The sequence below is a fragment of the Macrotis lagotis genome, chromosome 4 (assembly GCF_037893015.1).
Source record: "Macrotis lagotis isolate mMagLag1 chromosome 4, bilby.v1.9.chrom.fasta, whole genome shotgun sequence".
NCBI lineage: Eukaryota > Metazoa > Chordata > Mammalia > Peramelemorphia > Peramelidae > Macrotis > Macrotis lagotis.
This window is the reverse complement of record NC_133661.1, coordinates 250,439,267-250,459,067: the sequence shown is the minus strand read 5'-3', so window position 1 is coordinate 250,459,067 and position 19,801 is coordinate 250,439,267. Positions and strand designations below refer to the sequence as shown.

Genomic DNA, 19,801 nt, shown 5'->3' with positions numbered 1-19,801 from the left:
TGATTATCTCTTTAGAAACAAAGCCCACCTTCAGGTAACACAGTAATTTAAGCGGGCAACTCCTATGAGAACTTGCTAAATAGAGAGAAAGAGACTGCAGTGGAACCTATCTGAAGGTATTAATATTGACTCTAGGTGGACCTTGTGATCGCCTCATCAGTGACACACACATATCGACTCCTTGCAGAACCAGACACTTCCATTTATGCTGCTATGGAAGATCCTCATCAGTTTGTAAGCCAATCAGATTCAGGAAAGTCTGTTGCAAACCGAAACAAAGGACAACATGAGACCATGATACCAAAAGTCATGCATCCATCATTTCACCCATCTTGGAAAAATCGTGCAGTGATGGGTCAGGTACTCTGTTATTTTTTTCCATCTAGTTTCCTAGCCTTTCCTTCCTAATACTGTGCAGTAGTTTTCCACAAACTTGGTTGGGGTTTTAGTCTATGCTCTCATTGAAACAGAAAAAAAAATGTTTTGTTGGATCTCCTTGTTGGATGTCCATCTCCCCATAACTGAAGTGACTGTGTCTTCCACAACTCCTTTTCTTCAAACCATCTTGTAAAAGTCATTAGAATTAACATTCATTGAATCCTTGAACAGATATGATCTTTGATTTTATTACTAACAACTCTGAAGCAATTAATAATGAAAGATTTTCTTCCAGTGAAAATGAAAACAGAATTTTAATTTTTTAATTTGAATTTAATACTTATGATTTGTTATGTGACAGCCTCTGACTATAGAAATAGCCAGTTAATATAGACTCATTCACTTCATCAATATATTTTTTAGCTAATATTCGAAATGGAATGACTAGAACTCAACAATAAAATGTCCTCTTAGACAAGAGGCAAGGAAGTAAGGGGTAAAAAGTCTTAAAATGTTCACTCTATTTCTCATCTTATTTTTTTAGGTTTTTTTGCAAGGCAATGGGGTTAAGTGGCTTGCTCAAGGCCATACAGCTAGGTAATTATTAAGTATCTGAGGTCACATTTGAACTCAGGTACTCCTGACTCCAGGGCTGGTGCTCTATCCACTATGCCACCTAGCTGCCCCTATTTCTCATCTTATTAACAAAAGGCCAAAGGCTGTCCAACTTTAAGGTTACCAGTTAATCAAAGATACTCTATGCATTGTACATTTAAAAAAACTCTAAAATATTCTAATTCTATTATTTAACCTAGGATTATACTGGAATAAATAATATCCAGTATTATTCTAATCAGGTATGCTAAGTCACCAGGAAGAGATAATGTACAGATTTTAATCCATACCCCTTGAAAAAGGATTGGATTAGGCTTTAAAAGATAGGTTTAAGTTCTGCTACTTTTAGTAACTTTCTGTGTGCTTTTGAATGTTTGCTTGGAGAAGAGAGGATTCAGGAGAGTTTTGAGGGGTTTTTGGCTAATTCAAATATTTAAAGGATTGCCATCAGGAAGTAGTGTTTTACTTATTGCCAAAGGGAAGAATTAAGAATCTACAAGATGATATATTTTGACTCAATATAAATAGAATCTTTCTGACAGTTAAAATTTTCAAAAGAAGAATGGGTTACTTTAGACGTAATGAGCTCTCTATCATTGGAAATCTTTATACAAAGTATAGATGGCCCCTTGACATATTGTTGAGGGAATTCATGCTTAAGATAGGAATTAGACACTACCCATTAAAGTCCTAACTAATTCAATAGTTTTGGTTGCTTTTTCATTTAGAGGCAGCATAATAGAGTGAAAAGAGTGCCAACCACTCTTAGGAGGCCTAGTTTAGAATCCCAGTTCTGCTACTGTGGGACAATGTTTTTGTCCACAAAATAGTGATCTCTTAAGCTACACAAAAGATCTACTATTCAGTAATATTTTTTTATGAATATAAATTAAACATTTTTCTCTTTTCTCTTTTTTCTTTCCTTCCTTCCTTCCTTCCTTCCTTCCTTCCTTCCTTCCTTCCTTCCTCCCTTCCTCCTCCTTTCTCTCAATAATGATTCAATTTGACTAATTAGACAATTCACCAAATCAAGTAATTTCAGAGGCAAATGTTAATTTCTAGTTTAAAAATTCATAAACTCAGCATCAAGACAGTTAAGAAATTATAGTTTATTTCCAGTTTCATGAAGGAAAGAAATCCCCTCTAGAAGAAATGAATTTTCTGGGTATAAGGGCAACTGGACCTGAGACAGGGACAGTCATCTTCCTGAGTTCAAATGTGGCCTCACATCTTATTAGCTTTATGACCCTGGACAAGTCACTTAATCTTGTTTTGCCTCAGTTCCTCATCTGTAAAATGATCTGGAAAAAGAAAAGGTAAACTATTCCATTCTCTTTGCCCAGTAAGCCCTAAACAGAATTATGAGGAGTCCAACATGACTAAAGCAATTATACAACAATATGTTATATAACTAAGGATAATTTAGTATTCAGCATAGAGGACCATACATGTTATAACTGGATTGCTTAAGACATTTTTTATTAAATATTTGAAGATTCCTTGGAACCCTTAGATTACAGACAACACCCATCAGCAATTGTAGGGTTGCTGGCCATGGCACTGAACAATTCAGCCCTGTCTGTGCAATATCAACTGCCTCTATGGAGCAATGTTTGTGGTTCAGGATAAACTTATCTTCATTTTGTAACCAAGAGAATGAGATTCTCTTTTAATCCTTATATGTCTGTGCAGAGCTGAAGGGAATTGGGACTGGGCCTTGCACTAGTTTGGACATAGCATATTGTAATATGATAAGAATTGGCTAACAAATATTATTCCTATATGAGATATAAGATTCTGAAATCCCATTTTCACTTTCTGTAGAGAAATAAAACTAAAAAAAGATACCCACTCTCTCATCAACAAGAAAAGAGATACAGATTTGTATTAGTCTGTGTGGCATAGATTAAAAGTATATAGGTCATTTCAGAAAGAAAGTATAGTAAATGTACTCACCAATATGTAAATATCAAATTTTTGAACAATCTTTGTGAAAGATAAATTGTGTGCTATCTCTCCTTCTCATTACTAGAGGCCTCTCAGCAACCTGGTCCTGACTCACCAACAGAAGACTGAAAGTCCCAAATGTTAATTAATGTCTATCTAATCTAACACTTCACTATTTCCTCCTTTCTTCCCCTCAGAAACATCATGCATATTCCAAATTTCTGCTTTTCAAATTATTCATTGCTCAGACCTCATTTAATTCCACTTCAAGTAATCTCCCTTTGTTACACAAACACAAGCAAGCACACCCATACTGATTGATTTCCAGATACCCATTTACCTCCTTTCCATTTACCTTAATTCCACTGAAGGTGATTTTTTAAAAAGTTAAAGTGAATTAAAATGAAATTTTTATGTATAGTTTTATGATTCCCCCTAAATTAACTGTAACTGAAAAACCAGGATCCTTATGAATAGATTGGTTAAACAATTGTTTGAGTAGAACAATTAAAGGAATATCAGAAATATTCCCTATCTTCCATAATCTACAGTACCAAAAGGTCAAAGTCTTTTAGAGTAAATATTGCCCTCTGATTTGAGTAAGGTGTTGAAATTTTTTTAAGTGCAAATGCTTAAGACATGTAAATATTTTTAACACTGATAGAAATTAGCTTATCAGATTTTCCAACTGAATTAAGAGTCCTGGGTTCCTGTATAAAGGAGAGTCATTGAAAAGGATAGAATAAGCTTAAGAAAGGAGTGTTTTTGTCTGTTAAGTCATAATATTTACTTATATTGAGTTTGTAATACATTTAAATCTCCAAATATTTTTCCAACGTAATTTCCTTTCTAGCTGTGTCTCCTACATCATACTATATTTGTTTATCTATAAATCCTTATCAGTGCTTTTATGTTTTGTTTTTTGGGGGGTTTTTGCAAGGCAAATGGGGTTAAGTGGCTTGCCCAAGGCCACACAGCTAAGTAATTATTACATGTCTGAGATTGGATTTGAACCCAGGTACTCCTGACTCCAAGGCCATTGCTTTGTCCACTTTGCCACCTAGCCGCCCCCTATCAATGCTTTTAAAAACCACATTGAAACATCTATTATGTACCCTCACCAAAATTCTCTTTTATAATAAAGTGGGAGAAATAACTAAAATAAACCAGGGCAAGAACTGTATGGTCTATATACCACAGGAGTAAACATGTTTTGCTATTAGTTCTCTGGAACTAAGATTAGACCTTTTTCTCTAATCCTAGGATTTCAGGAGATCATTGAGTAAACCAGTTCTGTAATCTAATATACTAGCTATTCCTCCCTGTTTCATGTTACCCACAAATTTAATTAAGCATCCCACTTGTGCCTTATCCAATTCATTAATAAAAATGATTGGGACAGAGTCAAGTAGAAGCATTTCACTATAAATGTCCCTACTGGTTGACATGATCTCTCATTTTATAGTCTTCCTGGTTCCAATCAACTTCTACCATTCAATCAACTTACAATATATCACAATGCCTCTGTATCTACCTAATCACATTACTTATTTTCATCATATCTCCTCAGAGATGGGGAAGGTGAAGTTAATAACAATCTCTAGGATTTCAGGTGCTATAAATTAGGGGCCAGTCCCTGTGATTCTAGAGAGATCTTTCTGCCATTCAAAAAGACCAGGCTTTACTCTCTTGGCTACCTCTTGTGAAATCTTCCAGTGAGGTGAAAAGATTCTGCCTCTCCTCACCCTATGCAAGTAGTATAGCTCAGCTTTCTCTGAGTCAATCAGGAGTCATGTTTTCCATTACTTGCAAGTACACAGATTACAGAGCTACTACCACTCAGCAAATCTAGCTAGCCTGCATGGACTAAAGTTATAATACATTTATATATATGGTGATTACAGAAAAATAGAATCTGAGAAGAGATCTCATCTAATTCAGCCCATACCTGGACAGAAAGTCCCTCTTCAACATCTCCAGTAAGTGAACCAATTAATGGACAAAATATTATTGTGTTTCCTGTTTGCCAAGCACTATGCCAAGTCCTGGGAATACAAACAGAATGAATGGAAAGGGAAGTCTTCTCAAGGCAATCATACTTTAATTGGAGGAGATAATACATGAAGTTCAGTTATTAGATAAATGAAGAGACTTGAAGTCTTAGAAGTTCAGGCATGGAATAAGTCAGGGAAAATGGCAAGGTATCTACCTGGAGTACTGAGGATATGCAAGTAGGTAAAATGACAGATAATGTCAGAGACTAGTATGATACTTTAGGCAGGGTAGATAATGGCCTTCCATTTCACCAGAAGGAATTAAGGTTGGTAACTGCTAACTCAAGCTATTTTAGTGGTAAATCAGTTCAAACTAGTTTGGGGGTGGGTTATACTGGTGAGGTCAAAGACAGAAAGAAAAAGGTAAAAGATGACCCACTGGCTATGCGGGATGGTATCAGTAGAGGAGGCAGTTAGATGAGGATCCCTACAATGGTGAGCTTCCAACCCAACCTTGAAGATCTTGGGTTTATTTTCTAACATGTAGTAATCACTGCTCTCTCTCCAAAGTTCTCACAAAACATTTTTTTGACAATTCATTATCCAATTTGTCTTCAAATTTACAGCAAACTTCTTGTCATTACTTTCAAGCATTTATCCTCTTACTCGTTTTGAAAATGGGAACTATGTTTGATTTTCTCTAGTCCTTCAATGCCTCTTTTCTCCACTTTATTCTCTCATTGGATCATTGTAAGTGGAATATTCCCTCTTAAGTGTTAGTATCTGGGCAGCTGGGTGGTGCAGTCAATAGAGTACCAGCCCTGTAGTCTGAAGTACCTGGATTCAAATCCGGTCTCAGACACTTAACAATTACCTAGGTGCCACTTAACCCAATTTGCCTTACAAAAACCTAAAAAAAAAAAAGAAATCATTAAAACAAAGAAAGGCTATTAGCTTTAGAATATTCTTAGAAGAGGGAAAGAGGCCTTGCATTCTCAGTTACACACCCTCCTGATTCTATTAGGGAGTGAAATAATGAACTATTTCCAGAAAGGCCTTGCATTGATTCTGTTAGGGAAGGAAATAATGGAATACTTCCAGAGAAGAGACCTTGCAGTCTTAGTCACCTATTTGATAATAGACTGGGAGAACAGTAGCCTGCCTTCTCTTGTTTGATAAGTACTAAACTAAGAAGGAAATAGAGTTTTTTTGAAGACCTTGCATACTCAGAAATTAATTCATTTAGATAGATAACTGAAGGTCATTTGAAATCATCTTCTGATAGGCTCACCATCTGGATGGTGAAGTAATATTCTTTGAAAACATTTTATTCTCTTTAGTGCTGGGTGGATTTTTCACATAGAGATTGTAACTCTGAAAACCTTAATCAGGTTGGAAGAGAGGAGGCTATGGAGTGGACAGTCTTGCTAGGCCAAAAAATCTTGATTGATAGTCACCTTCAGGCAGCTCCTTGATCTTCCCTACCTTTGTGAGACTTGGAGTATGCTCTTTTCTCAAGAAAAGCCAAAATAAACTTTCCTTTTTGCTCAGAGTAGTCTCTCTGTTTTTTTAATGGATTTTTATCCCACACAGTTTATGGTGCATTAGCAGGGAATCTTAGCCCCCTCCCTGAGACTCTCTTGGGCATAAACACAAGCAGGCGCCATGCTGGGATGTTTTCAGCAATTTATGATTAAGTGCTCAAGTAGATCCCTTGAGGAGTGAGGGAAAGAACCTGAAGAGAGACTTAGCTTGAGCAAAACTGAAATCCAGAAGACCTCGGGAGGCAGGACTACAAGAGGGCACAGGAGAAGACCCAGGAATGGGTCCCTAAATTTGTGTACAGGATCCTAGGTGACCCACCCTTTGTCATCCCATTAATTTGGTACAGAAAAAAAGGACAAAGAAGGAAATAATCCCATGCAATTGAATTGCTGAGGCCATGTAGTTAGAGTCCATAGGGCCAATTATGGGGAGTTAAGAGTCCATAGAACTGTCAGGAAATCTGCTGGAAGAGATTCTGGGAGTCGGTAGGGCAAAACAGAAGGGTCTGGAAGTGCCAGCTGAGGGCTCTGGGGTTTAAACAAAGTAAATAAATAAATCTTCCTAGGAGAAATTCCAAGAGACACAGCATTAGGCTATTAAAAATGGGAGGGTCAAATCCAAAGCACAACTGCAACAGTAAATTATTGCAATCTCTCCCTGAAGTGCTGGGAGATAGTCCCTTGGGATTTAAACTTAGTAATTGGAATAAGGAACTTAAAATATCATGGAAAAGTGCAGAAAATGATAAAAATGCTGTTGACTTTTCTCTCTTCCCCACCTTTTCACTGTAATGTGTTACTAGAATGCTTTCTCTTCCTCTCCCTCCTCCCCCCTCTGCTGCTTTTCTCCGGGCACTTGTCTGGTCTTTTTTTTTTTTTTTTTGGTCTGTTATCTCTCAACCTTGGGAGAGAAATGGGAGCAAAAAGGGAATTTATTCAGAAAAAGGGACTAATTAATAATATATTTGTTTCATGAAGACTTAGTAGAATAAGTGTTAAAAGGGATCTTATTTTGAAGTTATATGGGAAAAGAGATGATGAAAATTACTAAATATGTTAAATAAAGAAATCATAGAAAGAAATGTAATTTTAATTTGAAAAAAGGTTTTGGGGGAGTAAATCCAAAGTAAAGAGAGTCAGGTTAAATTACTGAGCAAGAGAAAGAGGGGTAGGAAAAGATAAGAAAAGAAAGGAAGGAAGGAAATGAAAGGTCAGTCTAAGGAGAGAGGTACAGGAAATTCAGGGCTAATTAATAATGATGAACATGAGTCCAGTCATCTCAGATTCATGAAGGTGACTATTTCCTTAATTGTTGGGTTCAAAGCTCATAGTCATCTTTACCCAGAATGAAAGTAAATCCATAACTTGCGACCATAGCAGGTGATAGCATGACTGGCTTAATTTATAATGTAAGTTTCCATTATGGAAGTCATCTGTAAGTCTACTATCAATATTCTTTTCTCTATAAATAGAGATCATGACATAGTGTACAGGGATGTAAACTCACTATATTTAAGGATTTCTTTAATCTTTGTATCAATAGCCAAAGGCCTGGTACTTAGTAAATACTTTTTGATTGATTTATTAGTCTTGAAGTAAAAAAAGATTCCCCTGTAGTCCCTACTTCGAAAGCAACCATACTGAACGGGAAAAGAAGAAATTGATCGTCATTGAAAGATGAGATTTCTTGCTGTGAGGTCCTTATGCCAATGAACTTAGAGTTCTGGCAAAAAAAAAAAGAATCTAAGTGATAATCTCCTAGATATACATTAACTACCCTCCTCATGGTAATGGAATCTTTTCTAGAATTTTTCAAATCAGGGTATAGCTAAAGAACTAGTTGTCTGTGATCTTGAATGAAGCACTTCCTAGATTGGATTAGATATCTCTTGAAATATATTCCCTGTTTTTCATCCTCATTGTTCTGCCATATCTATAACTGGACACTAATAGTCAAGGAAAGAACTTTTTTTTTGAGATGGGAAATATCCTTCCTGAAATTCCTGAGAAGGGATTTGATCTAGACAATGTCATTACTTCCTCTTTCCTTTTTGGACCCGTAAGAACCTCATAAGTATTTTGTGTGTTTCTTCCTTTCTTCCTTCTCTTTCCTTTCCCTTTCCTTTCTCCTTTTCCTTTCCTTCCCTTTCCTTTTACTTTCCAGTCCTTGTCCTTTTTTTGGTTTCTTCGTTTCCTTTCCTTTTCCTCTTCCTTTTTCTTTCCCCTTCTCTTTTCCTTTTCCCTTCCCTTTTCTTTCCTCTATTTGCTTCAGTTTCACAGCTGTAAAACAAGTTGGAAAAGGAAATGACAAACCACGATCTTTGCTAAGAAAACCCCAAATGGGCTCAACCACAGTTGTAACAAGATGGAAATATGACTCAGCAATAGCACCACTTAGAAAATTAGTGTTAAATGGCACTTAAAACTTCTAGAATTGGAGTCCATAACTTCTAATGTGATGAAGTAATGTTGAAAAGATACCACTGGCTATCCTGAGACACAGGATAGGGAGAGGAAAAAAAGAAAAATGGAAAACATTGAAAGGGAGAGGAGAAAGAAAACAATGAGAACTTCTTGGAGTGGGGCAGGGAAATACTTTGCCTCAGATGACAGATACTCTGTGGCATCTGATTTAAATGGCAGCTACTGTTCTAGAACAACCCAGGTATGAGGAAATGTCCACTACATGGATTCCTTTGCTCTGATATTTCCATTTATTTTGCAGAAGCTGCACCAAATAGCTTGGAATTAAGTCATCCTACCAGTGAGAAAGAGACAGCTAGATGATTCAGTGAATAGAGCAATGGTTTGGAGTCAGGAAGACCTGAGTTCAAACCTGATCTCAGACACTCATTAGTTGTGTGACCCAGGGCAAGGCAATGTTTGCCTTGATCCACTGGAGAAAGAAATGGCAAACTACTCTGGTGTCTTTCCCAAGAAAACCCCAGTCTCAAAGAGTTGTCAATACAGAACTGCTTCCCAGGGTTTTGTGAGGATCAAATGAGATGATAACTATAAAGTGTTTAGCACAGCCACAAAGTAAGAGGAATATAAATGGTATCTTAATTATTATTAGAGCAAAGAAGCACATATGCCCTTTTCTTTCTTGTCTATTACAGAAGGAAATGTCCTTAAAATAAGGAACTATTTATTTTGCATGTCCTATCATATGTGATCACAGCTTAAAAGATCAGAGATTTTGTAGGAGTGTCCAGAAGGACAGAGTCAAGTTCAGTTCAAATCGGGAGTATTATATTCAATCCGAGATGACACATTTTAGAAATGAATAGATGAGTTCGAGGTACCTCTAGATGATGGCAATGAGGATGGTAAGATCATGCTATACAAGGAAAGTGACTTGGGGGAGGGGAGTAGAGGAAATGATAATTCTCTTAAAGCCTTTGAAGAGTGACCATTGGATTAGACTTGTTCTGATTGGCCCCTAAACAGAAAAAACTTGGAGCTATGGGTAGAAGTGAAAGATTGGCAGATTTGGGTTTAATGTTAATATAAAATTACATTTATATAAAAAGCATTAATATAAAAATATAGAACAAATTCTTAAGTAGAGTTAGCGAAACGTATGATAAACTTAAAGAAGGTCTTTAAACTGAGGCTAGACGATGACTTGAAGGAGAAGTTGGAGAAAAGAAATCTTGATCAAATATAGATTGAACTAGTTATGAACTTCCCAACTCCGAGATTCTGTGGTTCAGTTAATGAAAGCTATAATTTTGAGAGCTTTTTAGTCTGTAGTAAGTAGAAATAGATAGTAAAAGTGTTAACATGGATAACCACTCATGAATTTGTATCTCATTAGTTGGCATGATTTTATTTTTAAAATATGATTAAGTTTTTTTTTAATAAAGGGAGGTATCAATTTAGTTTATAAAAATCAAGATCCACTTTCTAGACATTAATTTTTAAAAGTTCTAATTAAAGTTTATTTAAAGATTTCTAGTATGAAGGTTAATATTTATCTCTTCCTAAATAGGTAAGGAATCTTCAGAACAGGCTTCTCACGAAAGAATTCTCATCAAAAGAGTTGAAATTTGAACTAGAAAAGTACAAAGAAAATTATATGAAACAGTCCTCCCAGAATCTGACCTTGAAAGACCATATCAGGGATCTAGAGGAGATCAATGCTTCAGCCTCCAGAATAAAAACTTTGAAAAATATCAGTATTCAGAACCTTGAAAAAGGCAACTGGGACTTAAGTAAAAGAGTGGCAGAACTTGAAAGCCATCTAAGGTAGGGTGTGTTTTCTAATTGTTATCCACATTAAGTGATATGATGAAAAATTCACTGACAGGATGGAGGAGACTTGGCTTCTGGTCCCTCTACTGACTTGCTTGATGACCTTAGGGAAGTCACATTAACTCTGTGAGACTCAGTTTCCTCACCTGTAATAGAAGAGATTGATCTCCTAAAGGCTAAGAGTTTGCTAAAAAATGCTTCAATTCTACAGACATATCATCATCAGCCCTGTTGTCAGGAGGAACTGAATTCCAATCAGAACTTGAACACTCGATGCTTACTAGTGGTGGACAAGTCCACTTGACCGTTATTGTCTCGCATCTACGGCCATCTTCATTTGTCCACATCCATATCCAGCCATTGGATCCCCCAAAGGTTCTAGAGGAATAAGTGAGGCCAGTGACTTAGCACAGCACTCCCTCATTCACATCCAATTCATGTACTTGTCAGAGCATCACCTCCCTGATGTTATGGTATTTTACAAGAACAAAACATCATCACCAAACATAGTGTTTAAATTAGGTCAAATTATGCATGCTTTTGGATTCAGCATTATGTAAAATGATTATTCCATTTCTTGATGAGTATTAGAGATGAAAGATTTGAAACTGTACCATAGGCTAGTCTGTTAGGAAAAAGAAGTACCACTATCCTTTTCTTGGTGTGTATGTATGTATGTATGTATGCAGAAGGTATGGTGGGGTTAGGGAGTAGATTTCAGACCAGGTTACTTCTAACAGAAATACCTGAGGAAATCCCAGGAATTACAATCATAGTAAGGCTAAGGAGGAGGAGGAGGCCTAGAAATGATTCTATCCAATTAGTTACTTGAATTGTGTCAGTTTTCTATTTTTAATTCTGTGGTGATAATGTCGCACCATCCACCAGTCTGATTATTCCTCTGAGACTCGCATTTACCACACTGTTTTAGGGGAGAAAATATTTAGGAACCTAAAATTGATTTGGGAACCAAAATAGAATCAAGAGATCAATATAAATTTAAGGATCAGTTCGTGGGAGAAAATGACGACTCTTTCTGGTCGTCCAGATATTGTGAAAAGAGAGTAGCAAAGGACTGATTAAAGGCAACAATCATTAGAATGACCCCCTATTTGGCAGATCATCTCTAGAAGGTAAACCACATTTTCTAACAGCTTAACTTTTGCCTGAGTACAATGTCTGGAACTGGAAAGTTCCTCTATGTGGCATGGAGAAGGCTTCCATACAAATTCTAAATGAAAAAAAAAATACAGGGGCTGCTAGGTGGTGCAGTGGCTAGAGCACTGGCCCTGGAGTCAGGAGTACCTGAGTTTAAATCCTACCTCAGGCACTTAATAATTACCTAGCTGTGTGGCCGTGGGCAAGTCACATAACCACCATTGCCTTGCAAAACCTTAAAAAAAAAAGTCAAAGTGAGTCACTATTCAGCTTTTTTTTAAACAAGTGCTCAACTAGTTTCTGTGTCTATATGTCAAATTACTATTCTTTTAGAAATCTGGCAGGTTAAATGGTAAAGAAAATGACCAGTAGAAGTTCCTGTAGAATAGATTCTGGGAGATAGATTTTTAAAGACAAGACATCCATGCCGTAAGGTAGAAACCTTATTTTTATTCTTGGCATTTCTTGAGGTATTCCTAGCTTCTCCTCACAAAGGGTTAATTTGACAAATGTTTAGATAGCAAAGAATCCACATTTCTCTCATGGAACATGGAACGTTCTACTTTAAAGAAAAAAATTATTGTACTTAGCATGTAAGAAATGTATAAGATTAAGACTTGTTAATATCATCCACAGAATACAGCTTATTGAAAGAGAAAAGGCAGAACAAAAAGCAGCTGGTTTGGAAAAAAAGTTGGTGGATGCCAGACGCAAAGTAGCCTCTTTTATGAATTTTGATATGGAAGGGCAAGATGATTCCCCAGAGGTTTTAGTGAAGAAGGTAAGAATATTCTACTCCAAATGAATTTATAGAAAGATAATAATTTTATTCCATATTTTTACTCCTGTCATATATCTAATGAACTGGTTTGGTCAAAAACTTAGCAATTGCCCAGTGACAATGAGTTATCTTTTCCAAGTGAAGAACAAGTAGCTGACATGTTCCTTACCATAATTTGGAACCTTAGAATTTCTTCTGTGGCACCACAGGAATTAATCTGATCTTTTGGGAGAAGGTAGTTGAAAAACTTCCCTAGGTATTCTCCCATCTCTCAGGCACCTTTGGAAACAGTAAACTAGTGGTGTAATTCAAGGAGGGAGTGGGCTAGTGGAAGAAGCTCTGAGAATGAGAACATTTGAGTTATAGCCTGTGTTTATCTAGTAATATTAACTACCTTAGTAAAATAAATTTGCATTATACTTTTATCTAGAAAATTAGAATTTAAAATATACTTTCTTCATTGTTATAGGTTTTGCTATAAAGATAAATATTAGGTAAAAAATCCCTTTTATACTTCAAATATTTTATTATTCTCTTCACTGTTAATATTATTATCATCATCATCATCATCACTATTATTAAGTAGCTTAGTGAACCCATTTAACAACAAAAATAGAGAATCCAAGTGACATAGTGAATAGAGTTTAGGTCTAGAGTCAGGAAGATTCATTTCCCTGAGTTCATATCCAGCTTTAGACCCTAAATGGTTGTGTGACCTTGAGCAAGTAATTTAGCCTTATTTGTCTCTGTTTCCTCATCTGTAAAACGAGCTAAAGAAGGAAACACCAAACTACTAGAGTATCTTTGCCAAAAAATAACCACAAAACCCAAACATGGTTACAAAGAGTCAGACATAATTGAAAACTTAATTAACAAGAAGTAGTTTTTCCTTACATCAAGACTAAATCGACTCCTTTGAAATTTTCATCCATAAGGGCCCCTGTCATATCCCTCTCACTCTTTTCTAGACTATTCTCTTTAATTAGTTGCAGTTAGATGGAGAAATGGATAGAGTACTAGGCCTGAGTCAGGAAAACCTGTGTTTAAATTTCACCTCAGATACTTACTGTGTGACTCTGGACAAATCACTTAACTTCTGTCACTGGAAAAAATGCGATATTGTTTGTAAAATATGTAGGACAGTGTCTCGCACATAATGAGAATATGTAAAACTTAGTTTTATTATTATTATTATTATTATTATTATTATTTTATATTCCAAATCCTCATGTATCATGATCTTACCTTCCTTCATTGTCCTGGTTGACTTCTTCTATATATTCTACAGTTTATTCATCACCTCATGTGACCCTCAAGAATTGAGCACAACGTTCCAAACCTGACTTGATAGAGTGGAGCCTATCACCTGCTTCACAATTCCCTGTTTGCAATGTGCTGCAGATCACTCATACATACCAATTCTTATCTCTATGACTCCAGGTCACATGGCAGGACTTTACATTCTTCCCTATTATATTACATCTGCTGAGATTCAATCTAATGTTTTGCCTTACAAAAATCTTTATGGCTACAGACTCCTATCTTGTATGATAGTATTTTCTTCCAGCTTTATATAAGTCATTTGATTAAAAAAATATTAAGCAACAGAAAAGCATTTGGAGATCTTTGGGATGCTTTTCTACAGATCGTTGTGTAACCCTTTCAAAAAAATTAAACAGAATTAATTTGGGACATATTTTACTCTACTCTGGTAGTTTTAGGTCTCCTCATTAATAATAATAGTGACAAGAACAATAAAAATAAAATAGTTTCCATTTATATAGTACTTTGAAAACATTGAACTCTTCAAAGTGATTTTACACTTATGTCATTTTATCATTACAGCAATGCTGTGAGGAAAGTAGTACAAGTATTCTTATTCTCATTTTACGGATAAGGAACAGTTTGATAGATAACAAAAAAAAAAAAATCACAACAGGTAAGATAGGTCCTGAACTCAAGACCCTCAAAACCCATTGATTTTTGCTACTTACTTGCTCTGGGCCTCTGATTCATCCTCTCTAAAATCTAAGGATTAGATTAGATGATATCTAAGGTCATTTCCAGTTCCAAAAATGAAGAGTCTGCTGTAGTTGTTCTCTCAAATGAGAGTCTGTGACCATATTTATATTCTTCTTTGGTCTTAGTGCAATAGAATGACTGAAATCACTCAATTTGAAAGACATAGATTTAATGTTATTGTCATCTTTAGGACAATGAGGAAGCTATCATGGCCAAGAACTTGGAAAGAGAAAGCATTTTTTTCTCAGAGAAACTGATGGTTTGGAACAGATGTCAACCTGATTTGCTTCACAATGGAAAGCAAATGTCTACAAAAGAACAAAACCCAGTCAGCCTCAACTGGGAAACTCAAACTACCCAGACACAGCACCAGAGTTTCATTAATGAACTTGCTACTCTTCTAAGCAACACCTTTATTACTGTACCAGCTACAGAGGAAGCTGTGAGAGAAAGGATACAAGAACTCAGTATGAATGAACAGTCTTGGAAATATATTAGTATGTTGCCAGAAAAGTTGTCGTTTTAAAATATTCTATAAGGGGCGGCTAGGTGGCGTAGTGGATGAAGCACCGGCCTTGGAGTCAGGAGTACCTGGGTTCAACTCCAGTCTCAGACACTTAATAATTACCTAGCTGTGTGGCCTTGGGCAAGCCACTTTACCCTGTTTGCCTTGCAAAAACCTAAAAAAAAATGTTCTATTCATAATGTCTAAGTTGATTCCCAATTTAGGAAATATTTCTGCCTTGTTTTAAATTGTGTCTCTTATCTGTTGTTGAGATTTCAAAACAGTAAGGCAAACAAAGAAGAAAACATATTTGAAGACAGTTTAACAATTCTCATATCAGGATAGTTCTAATTGTTAAAACCCAGTAATTCTGTTTATATCACTTCTGAGGACATCTCCACAAGTCACTTGGAAGCATTTTTAGTGAATATGTGATGATACTGTATATAAAACCAAAAATATAACAATCATACTTTTCAAAAAGTCAGTGCCATTGTTCAGTTTCATCAGAATAGTTGAAATTGTTATAGCAAAAAGCTATTTCTTCTCTTTCTTCACCTCAATTTCATAGAAATATTATTGTTTAATTTGAATTGAATGTGTGTTGCAGAGTTCCTCTATAAAAAATCTTGTTTTTGCCCAGTATTCTATGTCATTTCATTGGGGAGTGTTCTCTGGTGATCTGAAAATTTATTAAATGGTTTCATATTAGATTGAAATTGAAGTATTATGTTTTCATATATCAGCCTTTATTTTTTCCTATTCATTTCAACAAATGATCTGTATATACCTCAGATTTCCTTGCAGGAAAGTCTTGAAAGCATAGTGAAATCCATATTTCAATTATAATAATTGGATTTGCAAGTGTGACTTTTAAGGGCCAACATGGGATACACTTCTGTATCTCACTTTTTTAATTTACCTGCAGAAAACCGATGTCCTTCAACAAGCGATTCAATTGCAAACTCAGCAGGTTGAGGAACTTCATCAACTTTATGAAGAGGTTCTATGTCACTCATCCCAAAGTGAAGAAAAGTTTCTGGAGCAAAAGAAATCCCAAAAAGTGCTTGGAAGTGAAATCTGCCACTGAAGATTTATTTCAAGGAAATTGGAATTTAGACAAAAAGAAAGTAAGGGTTCTAGAAATATATGGCAAGGAAAAATTAATTTTGTAAAAATTATATCAATGGCTTCAATTTTAACCAATGTTCATAAAAATAATATTATTATTTGCATTCTAAGAGACTGGGAGGGGGGAGAATGACAACAAATTGATTAATTCCCATATTCCTGATTTTGTGCCGATGTTAGCAGAAAGCCCTTATTCCACCTTCCTCATTATAAACATATTTGATTTTTAGATGTAATTTTGATTTTTGTAACTTGTAATTTCATTTATATGTAATTTTAAAAGAAGATCTATAAGATAGATTATCTAATGGTGGAATTTTAGTTCATGATAAAAACTATATGGGAGTATATAGTAAAGAGCATTACTGAGTAGAGAACATTACTGGAGAAATGATGGATTGGCCAATGAGAGCCCATCACTGGAAGGATGCACATTATACTCTGACAGATGCAGTTTCCTTCATGGTTGTTTGCTGAGCCTGGACAAGCCCTGAAGAAGAGAGCAGGGGCCTCTATTAGAAGCAGGTTCTCCCAGCTTCCCTCTGAGAGATTGCATCAGGTCAAGCTCCCTAAGGCACTCATTGGTCAGTTCTCCCTGAGCTTACAGGCTAAAGGGGACACGGCATGCAAATAACTATAAGGGAGTCATTTTCAATGAAGTCATACATCGTTACATGTCATCCACTTTACAGCGTAACTGTTCATGCCCATTGGTGAGAGACAGCATGATGCAGGACTTATGAGGAGACCTGAATTTGGATTCTGGTTCCATCCTTTGGTTTTAGGGTGACCTTGAGTAAAAAACTCTCAATGCTAAAGATGATTAAGACATCTGACATTTTAGGAGACCTTAAAACACTATATAAATGTCAGATGTCTTACTTAATTTGAGTGCACAGAGTGTTATGACAGCTCTGGGGATGATTTTCTTTATGGAGTGTGAGTATGCCCACTGGCAACACTCGAACACCATCTGGTGGTCTGGATTCTCCTAGGGTCTAGTTGAGGGGATTGGATACTCTCACCGTCAGAAGTCACAGTTCTAAGGGTTGGTAGAATACAATTGTGTTGGACTTCAAAGAGAATCTTCAAACTCATATTCAACCTGTTCCTTTATTTCCTCCTTTTCAGAGTATAGCCTGGTCTGATAGAGAGAATCTGAATCCTGCTGGTGACCAGGTAATGATGGGGAGGGAGGGAGGTTATGATTCCCCCAGGAATATATTTATGTCTCTCTTGAGGCAAAAGCACATGAGTTCCTTAGGCTCTCAAACATTGCTTGAGAAGAAAGTCCCAGACACCAAGGTTAAATAGAGGAGTAGGAAATATCTGGGTATCATGATTCCCACAATCCAGATTTTTAGCAAGAAAAGGTGATTTCCTGATTTTGGATTGTCTTAATATGAGAAGACTGCCAAATTCATGGAAGCAGTGGAATCTACCCCAGAATATAGGGGAATAAAAACTCAAACTTTGAACCCAATATTATTTTGTGTAACTGGTCACTGTAGGTCTATTGTCTAGCATACAATTACAAGAGTGAAACCTGAAGTATTACCTTCATTATGGAGTTTAGTCTGGGTCTCTAGGGCAGAAAGAAGAATATTAGAATATTTCCCTCTTCATAGTTCCAAGTTAATTTTCTCCCTCAGGGAGTCTAAACCGCATTGTGTAGTCAGCATACAGTCTATACCTGTAATTTCCCCTTGATTCTAGAAGTGTGACACCTCTTCTGTATGGAAAGGTGGAAGAGAGGGAAGGTGAAGATGTTCCCCATTGAGAGAAAAGGAGGGAGATTATTAGGTGGCATTATTATCCTACATTATATCCCAAATCCTATCTAGGGAGAGTCCTATCTCTGATTTAGAGAATGGGGTATTAGTAATGGTGGGAGGAGTATCTAGCCAACAGAAGTCAATGCCCACTCTTTTGGTGTGGCTAACTGTTGGACTTGCATAAATATGGATAATAATAAGCCTAGAGAAAAGGAGAGACTCATTAGAGGAGGAGAAAAATTGTAGAGCTTGTTTCTGGACTACTGTGAGTCCTTTCTGTGTTTTCTGAGAGGTTGTACAAAGATTATCCTGTGTCTAAAGTATACATTTCTTATCTTGAGTGCTTTTATTCATATCTGTGGAGAACTAGATGTTTGTTATATTCACATTTCATGCTGAGATTTCCTTGGAACCAATGTGAGGAGGAGAAGCAGCTGGAGTCTAAGAGAAAGCAACCTGAATCTATGAGAAAATGATTTTTGATATTCCCTAGATCGAATCTAGTCTATTTAGGTTGAGACAAAGCCTGGGCCTCAGATTCATGAGTCTGGGCCTAGTTTGACTCCTTGATTTTGTCTCTGTAGTAGTGACCACTTCACTGACAAAAGAATTAAGAAAAGCATTGCTTCTTTTGTCAGATGAAGAATTGGAATTAACACTTCATTCCAATCAAGCTAAAGGACAGTTTCATGTTAATGATACAAATATTTACATAAGTTTTGATATATGGACCCAAAATCATCAACAACAAGATGTTATGGCATAGATAGAACTATGACTCTCCTGTTAAAAAGCACTTAATATACATGTTTGATCTGATCTGCACAATAACCCTGTGGGCTAGGGAGTACAAGGATTCTGATTTCCATTTCAGTGTTGAGGAAACTGAGGCTAAGGTAGAAATCTGGGATTAAAAATCCAGGTCATTTTATTCCTTCTCTAGTACTTTACATAGTTTCCTTGTATTTGTTAATGAATTTAATTTGATTTAAAAAATTGACTTACTAATCAACTGTGGCTCTAGTATGGGTAACACCAGACTCATGAAGTATTTTAAGACTAATTCCTTTGTTGATGTGCGGAGAAATTCAAAGGGAAACAAAAAAACAAAGTGTAAAATTTGCAGACAGAAGAGTTGGACAAGAAGTTCTGGAAGCCAGAGAAAGAAAAAAGACAACAGATTCTGTTGGCAGTTGAAAAGAGCTTGCCAAACACAACAACTCTAAGACTGGAAGAAAAGGTGCAGAAACTTCAGAAAGATCTCAGTGACATGAAACTGTTAAATCAAAACATGAAAAATCAACTAAGGAGAGTAAACTACCTCAAAGTAAGTGAAGTTATTTCAAAGACTCAAATCGGGGTCTTTCTCTCATGATTTCAAAGTCTCTCTATTTCATTTAAGCAAACAGGTTCCCTTTCATTTCTTAACTTAAGGGAAAATTTTCAGATTACTGTTTTTGTCTGCTGAAGTTCTCTCCTGAATATCCCAGTTGTAGGGTCCCCCAAAGCAGCTTCTACATTACGCCAGTTATTGCCATTTAATTCAGAGGCAGCACCATCCACCATCCATAGAGGGGTAGACTTGGAGTTAGCAGAATTGTGTTTGAATTACCATGGGAAAGTCTCCTGCATCAATTCCCTCATCTGTAAAATGTGGCATCCAGACAGACCTGTACTCTACTTACCTAATAAGT

At 36.2% G+C, this 19,801-nt stretch overlaps 1 protein-coding gene across 1 annotated transcript in view; it reads left to right on the top strand.

Annotated features, from left to right (window-relative positions):
• LOC141522353 (coiled-coil domain-containing protein 170-like) overlaps positions 1-19,801 on the top strand; it is a 32,512-nt gene that overhangs the window by 2,225 nt on the left and 10,486 nt on the right. The window contains 7 exon segments of the mRNA XM_074235726.1: positions 136-360; positions 10,473-10,729; positions 12,530-12,674; positions 14,887-15,189; positions 16,130-16,267; positions 16,269-16,331; positions 19,192-19,434. Coding sequence (XP_074091827.1) covers positions 136-360; positions 10,473-10,729; positions 12,530-12,674; positions 14,887-15,189; positions 16,130-16,267; positions 16,269-16,331; positions 19,192-19,434 — 1,374 coding nt within the window.